We start from the raw sequence: 15666 nt of genomic DNA, 5'->3' as shown, positions 1-15666 counted from the left end.
CAATATATCCACTATCCCTCCTCTGAACATGTCCAAACCATCTCAGTCTGGCTTCTCTGACTTTGTCGCTAACACAGGCAACATGAGCCGTCCCTCTGATGTACTCGTTCCTTATCCTGTCTAACCTGGTCACTCCTAAGGAGAACCTCAACATCTTCATCTCCGCTACCTCCATCTCAGCCTCTTGTCTCTGTCTCACTGCTACCGTCTCTAACCCATAGAGCAGAGCTGGTCTCACCACTGTCTTGTACACCTTTCCTTTGAGTCTTGCTGGCACTCTTCTGTCACACAACACTCCTGACACTTTCCTCCAACCGCTCCAACCTGCCTGCACTCGCCTCTTCACCTCTTTTCCACACTCCCCATCACACTGAACTGTTGACCCCAAGTACTTAAACTCCTGCACCTTCTTCACCTCAGCCCCCTGTAACCTAACGCTTCTACCTTGATCCCTCTCGTTCAGACACATGTATTCTGTCTTACTACGACTGACCTTCATGCCTCTTCTTTCCAGAGCAAACCTCCACCTCTCTAGCTGTTCCTCCACCTGCTCTCTACTCTCACTGCAAATTACAATGTCATCCGCAAACATCATTGTCCAGGGAGATTCCTGTCTTACCTCATCTGTCAGCCTGTCCATCAGCATAGCAAACAAAAAAGGACTCAAAGCTGATCCTTGGTGTAGTCCCACCTCCACCTTGAACTCCTCTGTCTGACCTACAGCACATCTCACCACCGTCATACTTCTCTCATACATGTCCTGAACTACTCTGACATACTTCTCTGCCACTCCAGACGACCTCATACAGTACCACAGCTCCTCCCTCGGCACCCTGTCATACGCCTTCTCTAAATCTACGAACACACAATGCAGCTCCTTCTGACCTTCTCTGTACTTTTCCATCAACATTCTCAAAGCAAAAATGGCATCAGTGGTGCTCTTACGGGGCATGAAACCATACTGCTGCTCACAGATCTCCACCTTCTTCCTAAGCCTGGCTTCCACTACTCTTTCCCACAGCTTCATTGTGTGGCTCATCAACTTTATTCCTCTATAGTTGCTGCAGTTCTGCGTGTCACCCTTGTTCTTAAAGATCGGAACCAGAACGCTTCTCCTCCATTCCTCAGGCATCTTCTCACTCTCTAGAATCCTATTGAACAACCTTGTTAGAAATTCCACTGCTGCCTCTCCTAAGCACTTCCATACCTCCACAGGAACGTCATCAGGACCAACGGCCTTTCCGCTCTTCATCCTTTTCAGAGCCTTCCTAACCTCATCCTTTCCAATCTCTGCTACTTCCTGCTCCACAACAACCACATCTTCCTCCCTTCTTTCCCTGTCATTTTCCACGTTCATCAGCTCCTCAAAATACTCCTTCCATCTTTTCTGTACACTCTCCTGGGTTGTTAGCACCTTTCCATCTCTGTCCTTAATCACCCTTATCTGTTGCACGTCCTTCCCATCTCTGTCTCTCTGTCTGGCTAGCCTGTACAAGTCCTTCTCTCCTTCCTTTGTGTCTAACCTGTCATATAGCTCATCGTAAGCTTTCTGTTTGGCCTTTGCCACCTCTCTCTTCACTCTACGCTGCGCTTCCTTGTACTCCTGTCTACCTTCCTCAGTCCTTTCTACATCCCACTTCTTTTTAGCCAACCTCTTCCTCTGGACGCATTCCTGTACTTCCTCATTCCACCACCAAGTCTCTTTACCGTCTTTCCTCTTTCCAGATGACACACCTAGCACCTTCCTACCTGTTTCCCTGATAATCTCTGCTGTAGTTTCCCAGTCATCTGGAAGCTCATCCTGACCACCCAGACCCTGTCTCAACTTCTGCCTAAATTCCTCACAAGTTTCTTCATTCTGTAGCTTCCACCACTTGGTCTTCTTTTCTGTTTTCCCTCTCTTCTTCTTCCTGACCTCCAGGGTCATCTTACACACCACCATGCGGTGCTGTCTGGCTACACTCTCTCCTACCACCACTTTGCAGTCATTAACCTCTCTCAAATGACCTCGTCTACATAGGATGTAGTCCACCTGAGTACTCCTACCTCCACTTCTGTATGTCACTCTATGTTCCTCTCTCTTCTGGAAGTAAGTGTTGACTACAGCCATTTCCATCCTCTTCGCAAAGTCCACCACCATCTGTCCCTCCAGATTCCTTTCCTTCACACCAAACCTGCCCATCACCTCCTCATCACCTCTGTTGCCCTCACCAACATGCCCATTAAAGTCTGCTCCAATAACAACTCTCTCTCCTCTGGGGATACTCTCTATGACCTCATCCAACTCACTCCAGAATCTCTCCTTCACTTCTAACTCACAGCCAACCTGTGGCGCATACCCACTGACTACATTCACCATCACCCCTTCGATTTCTAACTTTAAGCTCATCATCCTGTCTGAGACTCTTTTCACCTCTAGAACACTGTTTACAAACTCCCCCTTCAGAATCACTCCTACCCCGTTTCTCTTCCTATCAACACCATGATAGAACAGTTTGTATCCTCCTCCAATACTACGTGCCTTGCTGCCCTTCCACCTTGTCTCCTGCACACACAGTACATCTACCTTCCTTCTCTCCATCATGTCTGCCAGCTCTCTGCCTTTCCCTGTCATTGTGCCAACGTTAAGAGTCCCTATTCTCAAACCTATGTTCCTGCCTTTTCCCTTCTCTCTCTGGCCACGGGCCCTTCTGCCTCCCCTCTTTCTTCGACCAACAGTAGTCAAATTTCCACCGACACCCTGTAGGTTAACAGCATCGGTGGCGGTCGTTGTTAACCCGGGCCTCGACCGATCCGGTATGTCTAAAGTGTTGTGGATGATTCGCATGGTTATTTTGGCAATTTTTACGCCGGATGCCCTTCCTGACGCAACCCTCTCTATTTATCCGGGCTTGGGACCGGCACAGAGGCAACTGGCTTGCAACCCCTGTGGCTAGATTCGTGTACAGAAAAGATGGAAGGAGTATTTTGAGGAGCTGATGAACGAGGAAAATGACAGGGAAAGAAGGGAGGAAGATGTGGTTGTTGTGGAGCAGGAAGTAGCAGAGATTGGAAAGGATGAGGTTAGAAAGGCTCTGAAAAGGATGAAGAGCGGAAAGGCCGTTGGTCCTGATGACGTACCTGTGGAGGTATGGAAGTGCCTAGGAGAGACAGCAGTGGAATTTCTAACAAGGTTGTTCAATAGGATTCTAGAGAGTGAGAAGATGCCTGAGGAATGGAGGAGAAGCGTTCTGGTCCCGATCTTTAAGAACAAGGGTGACACGCAGAACTGCAGCAACTATAGAGGAATAAAGTTGATGAGCCACACAATGAAGCTGTGGGAAAGAATAGTGGAAGCCAGGCTTAGGAAGAAGGTGGAGATCTGTGAGCAGCAGTATGGTTTCATGCCCCGTAAGAGCACCACTGATGCCATTTTTGCTTTGAGAATGTTGATGGAAAAGTACAGAGATGGTCAGAAGGAGAGACAAGAGGCTGATATGGAGGTAGCGGAGATGAAGATGTTGAGGTTCTCCTTAGGAGTGACCAGGTTAGACAGGATAAGGAACGAGTACATCAGAGGGACGGCTCATGTTGCCTGTGTTAGCGAGACAGAGTCAGAGAAGCCAGACTAAGATGGCTTGGACATGTTCAGAGGAGGGATAGTGGATATATTGGTAGAAGGATGTTGGAGATGGAGCTGCCTGGCAGGAGGGCAAGAGGACGGCCAAAGAGGAGATACATGGATGTCTTAACAGAGGACATGAAGTTGGCTAATGTTAGGGTAGAAGATGTTCATGATAAAGTGAGGTGGAAAAGGATGATTTGCTGTGGCGACCCCTGATGGGAAAAGCCGAAAGAGAAAGAAGAGGATGATCGGAGAAGACCAAGAGTCTGATTTGGATCTTAAGTTCTTTTCTCATTTCATGAACAGAACCGGATGTGGGCCGCTCAGCGGTACCTAAGGTGGAACGATAAAATCTGCCGTCAAACTTCTGCCGTCTGGAAGTCAGACTCTTCACTCAGAAAACTGGTTCAGGTCCAGACAGAAAACTGGTTCGGGTCCAGACAGAAAACTGGTTCAGGTTCAGACAGAAAACTGGTTCAGGTCCAGACGGAAAATTGGTTCAGGTCCAGACGGAAAACTGGTTCTGGTCCAGACTGAAAACTGGTTCTGGTCAAGACAGAAAACTGGTTCGGGTCCAGACAGAAAACTGGTTCAGGTCCAGACTGAAAACTGATTCAGGTCCAGACAGAAAACTGGTTCAGGTCCAGACAGAAAACTGGTTCAGGTCCAGAAAGAAAACTGGTTCGGGTCCAGACAGAAAACTGGTTCAGGTCCAGACGGAAAATTGGTTCAGGTCCAGACAGAAAACTTGTTCAGGTCCAGACGGAAAATTGGTTCAGGTCCAGACGGAAAACTGGTTCTGCTCCAGACTGAAAACTGGTTCTGGTCCAGACAGAAAACTGGTTCGGGTCCAGACGGAAAACTGGTTCAGGTCCAGACGGAAAACTGGTTCAGGTCCAGACTGAAAACTGATTCAGATCCAGACAGAAAACCGGTTCAGGTCAAGACAGAAAACTGGTTCAGGTCCAGACAGAAATTTGATCAGGTCCAGACAGAAAACTGGTTCGGGTCCAGACAGAAAACTGGTTCGGGCCCAGACAGAAAACTGGTTCGGGTCCAGACAGAAAACTGGTTCGGTTCCAGACTGAAAACTGGTTCAGGTCCAGACAGAAAACCGGTTCAGGTCCAGACAGAAAATTGGTTCAGGTCCAGACAGGAAACTTGTTCAGGTCCAGACGGAAAATTGGTTCAGGTCCAGACGGAAAATGGTTCTGGTCCAGACTGAAAACTGGTTCTGGTCCAGACAGAAAACTGGTTCGGGTCCAGACGGAAAACTGGTTCAGGTCAAGACAGAAAACTGGTTCAGGTCCAGACTGAAAACTGGTTCTGGTCCAGACAGAAAACTGGTTCGGGACCAGACAGAAAACTGGTTCAGGTCCAGACAGTAATCCGGTTCAGGTCCAGACAGAAAACTGGTTCGGGTCCGGACAGAAAACTGGTTCATGTCAAGACAGAAAAGTGGTTCAGGTCCAGACAGAAAACTCGTTCGGGTCCAGACTGAAAACTTGTTCTGGTCAAGACAGAAAACTGGTTCGGGTCCAGACAGAAAACTGGTTCAGGTCAAGACAGAAAACTGGTTCAGGTCCGGACGGAAAACTGGTTCGGGTACAGACAGAGAACTGGTTCAGGTACAGACAGAAAACTGGTTCAGGTCCAGACAGAAATTTGATCAGGTCCAGACAGAAAACTGGTTCGGGTCCAGACGGAAAACTTGTTCAGGTCCAGACGGAAAACTGGTTCAGGTCCAGACGGAAAACTGGTTCAGGTCCAGACAGAAAACTGGTTCGGGTCCAGACGGAAAATTGGTTCAGGTCCATACGGAAAACTGGTTCAGGTCCAGACGGAAAATTGGTTCAGGTCCAGACGGAAAACTGGTTCAGGTCCAGACTGAAAACTGATTTAGGTCAAGACAAAAAAAACGGTTCAGGTCCAGACAGAAAACTGGTTCGGGTCCAGACAGAAAACTGTTTCGGGTCCAAACAGAAAACATGTTAAGGTCCAGACGGAAAACTGGTTCAGGTCCAGACGGAAAACTGGTTCAGGTCCAGACAGAAAACTGATTCAGGTCCAGACAGAAAACCGGTTCAGGTCAAGACAGAAAACTGGTTCAGGTCCAGACTGAAAACTTGTTCTGGTCCAGACAGAAAACTGGTTCGGGTCCAGACAGAAAACTGGTTCAGGTCCAGACAAAAATCCGGTTCAGGTCCAGACAGAAAACTGGTTCAGGTCCAGACGGAAAACTGGTTCGGGTCAAGACAGAAAACTGGTTCAGGTCCAGACGGAAAACTGGTTCGGGTCCAGACTGAAAACTTGTTCTGGTCAAGACAGAAAACTGGTTCGGGTCCAGACAGAAAACTGGTTCAGGTCAAGACATAAAATTGGTTCAGGTCCAGACGGAAAACTGGTTCGGGTCCAGACAGATAACTGGTTCAGGTACAGACAGAAAACTGGTTCGGGTCCAGACAGAGAACTGGTTCAGGTACAGACAGAAAACTGGTTCAGGTCCAGACAGAAATTTGATCAGGTCCAGACAGAAAACTGGTTCGGGTCCAGACAGAAAACTGGTTCGGGTCCAGACAGAAAACATGTTAAGGTCCAGACGGAAAATTGTTTCAGGTCCAGACGGAAAACTGGTTCAGGTCAAGACGGAAAACTGGTTCAGGTCCAGACAGAAAACTGGTTTGGGTCCAGACGGAAAATTGGTTCAGGTCCAGACAGAAAACTGGTTTAGGTCAAGACAGAAAACTGGTTCAGGTCCAGACAGAAAACTAGGTTGATGACGTCATATCCGCGACTTTAAAAAATTAAAAGAAAGTAGTGACCGTGGTGTTTGAATTGCTTTTCAACTTCAGGGCACTACATAGTAGCACTAAATAGTTTTATCGTAGTTAGGGTGGGAATACGGACACTAGGAAGGAATTTGGACATAGCCAAGTTCTTCATGACTGGAGGAAAACTGGGATATTCTTTTAAAGCTTCACTGACCCTGGCTTTGTGGAGTTGCCATGTCAACATCATGAAAGAGCCTGACTTTTTTTTTTTTTTAAAACCAGGAAGTGTTTGGAGGCATCTGCCAGAGTTGGTTTTTGGGTCTTTCCATCGTCTGCTCTCCTTTTTCTTCATCCGAAACACAAAAATCCTGATTTGACGTTTCTTCCTCAAAAAACTGAACATTTGAAACTTTGCCTCTGAATAAATGAGGAGCTTGACTTTTTGAAACTGAAGTGTTCTGGTCTGAAGCTTCAGGAAGGATCAGAGTTTCTCTTCTGCAGAAATGACACGGCGGAGCGAGAGCGCCATCTGGTGAGTTCACAGCGAAACATCCGGCACACAATTTTCCTTTTTTTTTAACATCTGAAGGATTTCAGCTCTGATTCCAGTACAGAAAAGACGAGAAGAGCGTTTCCTCCTCTCTTCTGTGGCGCCTGCTCCGCCCACTCGCTGCTCCAACTCCACCCAATCACCAAAGTTTTTGGGCCATAGGATCAGAATCACGGGTCGGGCAGAACCTGCTGCCTGTAAGGCTGAAGGTCTGCGACCCCCAACGCACTTTGAAAGGTTTAATCAACAATTTTAGATTTCAGCTGTGTTTTCTTCCTTTATTTATTTAAAAATAATGTTGAAACCGTCATTTATAATCTATTTTAAATAACTAAAAGAAAAAGCTGAACATTTAATTTTTTTCAAATCTATTTACATTTTTTTAATTGAAGTTGAAACATTATATTTTTAATAAAAGATATGTTGTTTTGTAACTATATATATTTAATGTGTTTATGATATGAGGCTTTTAATTTGATACAAATGGAGCAATTGGAGTTTAAGTGCTTTTAACTTAGAACGCCACGATGGCGTGCTCGCCAAAGGTCACCAAAGGTTAAGGAGGAATTCTGCGGAGCAGAAAAGCTTTTTTTTATGTTTAAACAACTTTGTTGCACAAAGTAGAAGTAATACAACTAGTAAGTAACACAATTTTACTAAATAAACTTCAAATATGACAAGGGAGCATAGATACAACATGCATTTTACACAAAACATTGAAACATACGGCTTTCTGATTGAGGCCTGTAGAGACAGACGGAGATGTATTTGAATTGGTTTGATTAATACGAGGAAAAAGTTAGAAGATGATGAGAATTTGCATTTATGGTTATAAAATTTGCCAAAAATGATAAGAAGATTTGAGTCCACATTTTTAGTGTGAAAGCCAAAAATGATGTGTTCAGATTTCAGAGGGAAGTTGGGGTGAATATGTTGTAAGTTAACTGTAAACATTTTTTTCAGAAAAAGTCTAGTTGGTTGATGGTTTGTGGGTCAACTGTCTTCATGAATCCCACATGGTGGGGAAGATTCTGTGCAGTAACTTCTTTCATCTTATTGTTTATCCTCGATGTTTGGGTCACACTGCAGCGGAGGAGAAAACCTCCTGGGGTGAAGACTAACATGATGATGATCATGATGATGCTCAGGAATTCAACATGGCGTCCTCCGCCGTGAATCGCTTTGACCGTTTCTCACATTTGACACGACAAACACGGAGTTCCGAGATTCTGAGGTCATGTTCAGTTCTGGCGTCTCCTCTGATCCAAACGGTCTTCATGGATGAAATAAGAATCGTTCATTTGAAAAACATTCAAATGCGTCCGTTTTCAGGAGGTCATGAAGGTCATCGGAGGGAAAAGGAAAGTGACGAAACAGTGAGAAAAGAAAGAAGAAGACGACGTCTCCAGCGGACTCCTGACAGCACAGAGGAGACTTATGGGAACCAGAACCGGCCCGCCGGGATCTGGTGGATCCAGAACTGGACCACCGGATTTCTCCTCTGCTCTTAGTAGAACCCCCAGCATGCACTGGGGCTGTTTGCAGCTGGAGCGAGGTCACCACCGCCGTCAAGTCTGAGTTTGTCCTCTCCGGGTGGTTGGCGTGCCCCTGCCCTAAGCACAGGAATTATGGGATGGCTGCTGGGAGTCACAGTTTCCCATCTTATCGTTTCTGCCTTTCAGTCCAAGAAAAAAATACATTTTTTTTGTTCGTTTGTTGTTTTGTTCGTTTAGGTTGAAAGGAAACGCACATACGAATGTTTGTGTGTCTGTGTATGAAAAAGGCTTTATAAATAAAGTTTGATTTTGATTTGAATTATAATTATTCTTTCTTTAGGGCGAACCCTGAACTAAAGGATCATTGCAGTGACTTAAACAGATTTAACTGCATTTCTTTGCAAATAATGATTTGAAATAAAGACAAAACAGAATTTAACCAAAGGATTATGGGTCATTTTAAAAGTTTTCTTCCTCTTTGTTTGGGATCTTTCTTCTGCATCGCCGGTTTTTGATGTTGGAGGAGAATCTAAATTCAGAAGCTGCTCAACAGAAAAATCCCGTTTTGGAGCAGAAAGACACGAAGTCTGCTTCAGGTTGGACCGACGTCCACTTTTCCTGAACATGAACGCATCACAGCTGTCTCCTCCTCTGCTTCTGCCATGAATCTTCTCTCCGACGTCCACACTGACCTCATCCTCCTCGGAGATGAAGAGCAGCTCCTCATCGATCCTCCCGTCAGGAGGACGTTTGTGTGGAGGAGCGGACCGACGTGACAGGAACCTTCCTCTGCAGGGTTCTGCACCGACTCGCCCTCCACCTGCGGTGCGGTCCGCTCCGCACTTGTCCACCTGCTTCACAGGTGAAGCAGAAGATAAAAGGGTGGATGAAGGATCCGATCGTTTTTGTTGTCAGGAAGATAAAATAATTTTATTGTATTTTTAAATCAAGTTATAGACTAACATCTCCAACAAATCAGAAAAATCTCAGTAGTTTTATTCCCTTTTTTCTTGTTTGTTGAAACTCCCTTGGAATCAATCAATCAATATTCACGTGAATTTGAATGTGGACTTATTTACAGAAAAGTTTTTTTGACTCTATCGGCTTGTTTTTGCTTTACGTTTGTGTCGTTTTGCTTGTTGTCATGGAGACGGTCGCTAGAAATGATTGTTTAGAGTTTCAATGAATACAAAAACTGATCAGTTTGTGTTTCTTCTTTGTTCATCTCTGGCAAAAACATTTTTGTCTTCATGAAACAGCTCCCCCTCTCTGTCTGAACTTTGTGATTTTTCTAAGCCCATAAAGGGGGATGTTGTAGAACCTGGCATCCACAGGGGCCCTCATTTCCACCTTCCTGGTCTGTTTACATCCCATAATGCCCGGCTGCGGTGGCCGTTTTGGTCCAGTTGTTCCGCTCCGAGCACAGATTGTGTTCAGACTGAGGAAACCGAAGCTCAGTCTGATTGGAAACGAGTCGAAACCAGCTCCAAAGGTGAGTCCTGGATTTTGACCAGGAACCGCTTGGGTGTTTTCATAGGGAAAATCTGATCCAGATTATCACGGGAGACAACTTTTGGTTCACTTTAAGAGACCCAAATGTGTCTGAATCCACCCTCATCCTATTGTGCCTCGTGAGAAAATGTTCTCTGCAGGACAGGAGCAGCGTGTCGTTCCGGCAGGGCGCCGGCAGGGGGCAGCAGCGGTCTGCCTGCTGCAGCTTCAGCTCCCGGTTCTACTTTCTGTATCAAATCGATCCAAGATTGCGTCAACTGTTGGAATCCGGCAGGAACACGAGGCGGAGGCTCTGATGCTCAGACAAATCCAGGATTCTTTCAGCAGAGGAACCCGTGGAGCTGCGGTGGTTCTCCTGGTTCTCCAGTGTCTCACATCTCTGGGAATTCCAGGGCCTTTTTGTGGAACATTTCTGCGGTGAGGAGAAGCCCAAACCGACAGAACCGGGATGCGCTTCAGCTCTGAGGACTTTGGGGCTTCGAAATGTTCATCTAAAGTTTGAACAATAAAGTTTTCTTCAAAGTTTTTTTTATATATATATAGAAATGTGACCTCATGATGCCCCTCATGTGTGAAAGACAGGAAACAAACCTGCGTTCCCTTTGATGATTCAAAGCGGAAACAGAAATCTGAAGCTGCTCAGGTGCGCGCGCGGCTTTCTGCTTAAAAGATGTGAGGAACTGAAGCCGCTTTTTGGAAGAAAAACTGAAACGTCAGCAAAGAAAGAAAAAAACCCTGCAGAGAGTTTTAACAACCCGTGTCCACAGCTGCGCGCGCGCGCACACACGCACACATCTGCTCCAAACTAATAAAAGCTGAAGAATGCTGCTGCTCATGATCTCACTCCTCCTTTTCCGCGGGTCGCTGCGGCGGGAATGACCCGACCACGCGAGACCCCTGAAGCTCCAGGTGGAGCTCCTCCGCGCGTGACAGACACAACAATGTCACCTTGACGGCGATCCACAGGAGTCCAGGAGCTCTGCGAGTCTCTGTGGGTGCGCGTGAGGGAGGGGGAGCGGCGGGAGGAGCCCACGCAGCTCTCAGAGCCCGAGGATCCTCCGCAGGTCCAAGAGGAGCCGCGCGGAGATGTCAGCGCACACAGGTGAGTCAGGTGAGCCGGCCGCCCCACGCATCACACGCACGCGCCGGAGCTGGCACGCACGGAGACTTTATTCAGACTGAAGAGGAACAGTCAGAAACACCTGTCAAGGTTCTGATCCTTCATGAACCACAGGTGAACTGCTGCGCCGCGCGCGCGCCACAGTGCTCCTCCAACACCGGTTTCTCCCGTGACGCGTTCGCGTGCCTTCAGAAAAGAGCAACTTTTTCAAACGGGGAGCAGGCGGTCGCCGTTTTCATTGGTGAAAGTGAATCCACGGCGCGTGGCTGTAAAACCCGAGTTTACGCACGACCGCAAAGGCACCGCAAGGCCCGGTGACGTCAGCTGCGCCCGGGCGCCTCCTCCGGCAGCAGTGAGAGGAGGAGGAGGAGGAGGAGGGATGCTCTGAACTGCAGCATCTTCAGCCAGAAAACGAGCAGCACAAAGCGTCGCTTTCTCTGCGTCTTCCTCCAGCTCCGCGCCTCCCGCCTCCTCCACGCGCCCGTCACCCCCGGGAGGTCTCCGGACCGGAACCAGAACACGAGCAGAAGCACCTGATCTGGATTTTGATTTCCCACTTCATTGTTTGCGTGGGTTTTTTTTTGCCTTCTTCCCCCGACATGCTTTCAGCGGAATGAGACGCAAATCTTAGCGCGCGTTTGCGAAGCTTGACGGGACCCTCGCGACCCAGGAGCTCGGTTCCGAAGGACCCTCCATCTGCGCCGCTCCTGCTCTCGCCGCCGCTGCGCAGCATCTCGAAGGAGAAACGCGCAGCTCGCCTGCCCCCGTCCGTCCGTGCGTCCGTGCGTGCGTCAGGAAAAAAAGGCGTATTCTCCCCATTCTTCAAGCACTTTCTCCGTCCGCGCGGCTGCGCTGCGTAAAAGAGAGAGAAAGCCCGAACGGGAGAGGGATTTAGCGCAGCTTAAGCATCCAAGAGCGAGCTCGCAAAATGATGGCCGGCGGAGCTGTGCAGCAGAACGGCATCTTCTCCACCCCCCACCATCACAGCCAGCAGCCGCACATGGAGTCCGATCCCCCGGATTCGCGTAAAAGACCTTTGGAGACGCCGACGGAGGCCAGCAGCACCAAACGCACGAACACGGGAGGTAAGCGCGACGCTGGGGGTGGGGGTGGGGTTGGGGGGGGGGGGGGGATCAGGTGCTAGTCTGGAATACAGTCCGATTCAGGGGTGGTGGGGGCCATCATGGCGCTTTGGGTGCAGACAATGATGCCGGTGATTCAGGTTTTCACGGTAAATCTCGCCTCTTGACTCCTCCGGTAAGAATGGCGCCGCGCGGGAGCCAAAGCAAGGATGTAAACAAGTGAAAGGCCCCCGCGCGCGGGCGTGCACGCGCTCGGCGCAGCCAGGGTCTCATCCCGTCGACGGATGACCTTGTGGTAATCCCGCACCAGCCGCCGCACAATGACGCGCGCGCGGCTTCCACTCAGGCCGCAGACAGGCGGGAACGCATCCCTCCACCTCAGCGGATGCTCCTCCATCATCCAGCCCGCAGATATGTCACCATGCTAGTCACCATATTTGGTTTTTGTTTACATGCTGTCACCATCACCTGGCATCCCCCCCCCCCCCCCCCCATGCTGGCCATGCACCCATCATGTGGAAATGCTCTTCTGGTACAGGTTAAAAAAGCAGAGGAGACCACCCCCCCCTCCTTCATGAGCGAGGGGGCCCGAGCTGCAGATCTTCCGTCTCTGGAGACCTTCCTCCTCCTTTACTGTCCAGCAGCGCGTCCATTTAGACTAATGAAAAGCTCGGAGCGGTGATGAAGATGAGCCAGACTTTTACTGAGCAGAGAGGAAGGCTGCCGGGTTAACACACTCCAACTTCCACCCCCCTAGAAAAAGAATCATTCTAATCCCCCCCCCCCCCCAAACAGAAAATTATGCTTCTGTCTCCACATTTTGAAGTCGGCAGCTCCAGCCGTTAAGGTTCTGGTTGTTTCTCTGTATGATTAGTTTACGCCACACACTCCCCCCCCCCTGTGCTTCCTCTCTCTGTAGTGGCCTTCCTGCAGCCCCTATATGAAACTGAAGGCATTGTATTCCCTGATCAAGAAACTGAGACTCATGGTAAGACCTGTTTTTATCATCTTCACTTCTTCACTGAAAGACTGATCCGGCAGGAACACATGAGATCCAAGTATCTGAGTGTTTCTAAGGCGGTCCGAGTGCAGCGGAGTCTGACATTTAAGGCTAACACCTCCTTCTGTCATGGCTCAGGATAATTAATGCATGCTAATGCTCTTTATTTATTTTTTTTTTTACTCCATAACATCCATTGTCATGCTTTTTATGCAAAATCAGTGTTTCTTTTATCATAAGTGCTGACAACCTTTGACCTCATGCTAGCCATGTCACCTGCAGCTAAAAATGCTCATTCAGTGTTCAGTGTGTACTCAAAATGCGACGTTCCATGATCACGTTAGGTGAGTGACTGCAACTGCGCCTCTTTGTCTGTCATTTGGGATAAAACGTTACGAAAAAATAGGAATCCCTGACGTGAACATGTTCGCGGTGTTAGCAAGAAATACTGCGTTAGCTAAGAGAAGAGCGCACTCAAAGTGAAACGTGCCATGATTACTTTAGGTAAGCCACTGCAACTTCACCTCTGACACTTTTTTTGTCATTAAAGATAAAATGTTTGGACACATATGGTTCCTGGACGCGTAAGCGGTGTTAGCAAAAAATGCTATGTTAGCTTAGATAAGTGTTCACTCAAAGTCCAACACACTATAATTGCATTAGCTAAGTGACTGCAATTCCTGCCGTTCTGCTGGATACTTTTTTTATCATGAAAGATAAAACAATACGACAAATATGCTTCTTGTATGTGTTAGCAGTGTTAGCACAAAATTATAACTTAACTAAGAAAAGTGGATCAGTGTAAAACAACACCGCAAAATGTAAATAATACAACCCACTTTTTGTTTAAATGGCATGCTAAAAAAAACTAAATGAATTTTAAACATTGCTGAAAATGACAAAAAAAAAAAATTAGGAATGTAAAAGTTTTGTTTCTAAAAAATGTAAAAGCCAAAATATTAGAAAAAATGCACCTTCTTAAAAATGCTATAAAAATACTAAATAAAATGTCCACGCTAAATTAACTACGGAATGTTCTTAACCAAGTCTCAAAGAAGAAAAAAAGTTCAAAAGAAAGTGAGGATACTCCTTGTATGTGTTAGCGGTGTTAGCATGGCATGCTACTTTAGCTAAAATAAAGTGGGCATCAGTATAAAACGCCTAAACACGATAGCACGTACAGAATGCAAGCTACTCTTTGCTAGGGTTAGGGTTTGGCTAAATAAACTTGAATAAACTTCAAGACATTACTGAAAAGAATTTAGAAAAAAAAAATAATTAAAAGCCAAAACATCAGAAATAGAGCACAAACTCGACAATGCTATAACGCTAAATAAAAAGGTCATGCTAATTTAGCTAAGAGTTGTTGTGGTGTGACGATGAAGAGAGCGGCTGACAAGAGAAGAGGAAGGAGCTAAAATCACTAAAGAAAGTCCAAAGCAAGATAGGAAAAGTAGAAAAAAGCTAGAGATGGTAAGAATGCTGTCAAATACTAGATGTCTTGTGTTAGCTTAAGACAAATAAGCTAAAATAGAGGCTAAACCCTGTGAAGTCAAGAAAACAAGTCGTTACAAAGATGAACTTGATTGTAAAACAGCCTGATAATGCTAACTAAAGCATGTTAAAATGCTAGATTAAATGCAGCATGGTCAAATCACATAAAATAGGCTTAAACTGACAAACAATGAGTTTGTCCAACCATTGCTAATAATGCTTTACTACTGCTATATAATCCAGAACAAGCTAAAAATACTGTTTATTAATCAACAATCATGACAATTTAAATACAATTTAGCTTCTAAATAACTTTATAATAATAATAACACTACTAAAATGAAGAATTAAGAGGGCTTAAATAAAACAGCAAAATTCCCAAATTTGATTGTCAGCCTCCAAAGTTCTGAAAAAGTAAGCAAGCCAAACAAATGAACACAAAAAAACTGTTTTGTGGAACACTTAATTACCTTAAAAAACATTTAAAAATGATTCTAGAGCTTAATAAAGTTTCAAATATTGCATTTTGTAAATAACGGCTAAATGCTACAGTAGCTAAAACAGCGGCTCAGAAAATACTGAACATGCTGAGTGAGATCAGAAAAAGATGGAAAATCTTAAATATGGAAAGATTGTTTGTTATTTCTGTTGAAAAGCCCGAAGTGAGGATTACATTTGATTGGTTTAAGACGGAAATCGTTAGAAATGAAGGTAAAAGACGATCGTTTTTCGTAGGTTTTGTTCATAGATGACAAACTTTTTTCTGTTTGTGACGCCTTTTGGCTGGTCAGAGGTCACGTGAGCCGGCGTCCTGCTCACAGGCCTCTGTCCAGCCTCATCAGACGCCGCCATGGATGCAGATTCTCCTGCTTTACCCGGCTTCCTCTGTGTCACTTTTGCTTTCGGTATTTTACACAAACAGATTAAACAAATTAGAATTGAACTTTTAATTGTTCTTGACCACAAAGTAAGCCATCCACCGTTAAAATGTTTATTCGATTAGATGTGTTGTTCTGCTGTTTGTGTTTTGTTTCCAC

At 46.3% G+C, this 15666-nt stretch overlaps 1 protein-coding gene across 4 annotated transcripts in view; it reads left to right on the top strand.

Annotated features, from left to right (window-relative positions):
• Window positions 1-10599: 10599 nt before the first annotated feature.
• LOC101161569 (RNA-binding protein Nova-1) overlaps window positions 10600-15666 on the top strand; it is a 62271-nt gene continuing 57204 nt past the window's right edge. Inside the window, exons 1-2 of one of the 4 annotated variants that reach the window (XM_023962073.1) lie at window positions 10600-11035; window positions 13055-13123. In XM_023962073.1, coding sequence (XP_023817841.1) covers window positions 11020-11035; window positions 13055-13123 — 85 coding nt within the window. In that variant the 5' untranslated portion in view covers window positions 10600-11019. Of the gene's footprint in view, window positions 11036-11423; window positions 12139-13054; window positions 13124-15666 lie in introns of those variants that run through there. The other 3 variants (XM_023962071.1, XM_023962074.1, XM_023962072.1) reach the window with 3 other exon arrangements.

Source organism: Oryzias latipes, chromosome 13, assembly GCF_002234675.1.
Source record: "Oryzias latipes chromosome 13, ASM223467v1".
In the NCBI taxonomy this organism is placed as follows: domain Eukaryota; kingdom Metazoa; phylum Chordata; class Actinopteri; order Beloniformes; family Adrianichthyidae; genus Oryzias; species Oryzias latipes.
The sequence above is the reverse complement of the archived record's forward strand: the minus strand, read 5'-3'. Positions and strand labels throughout refer to the sequence as shown.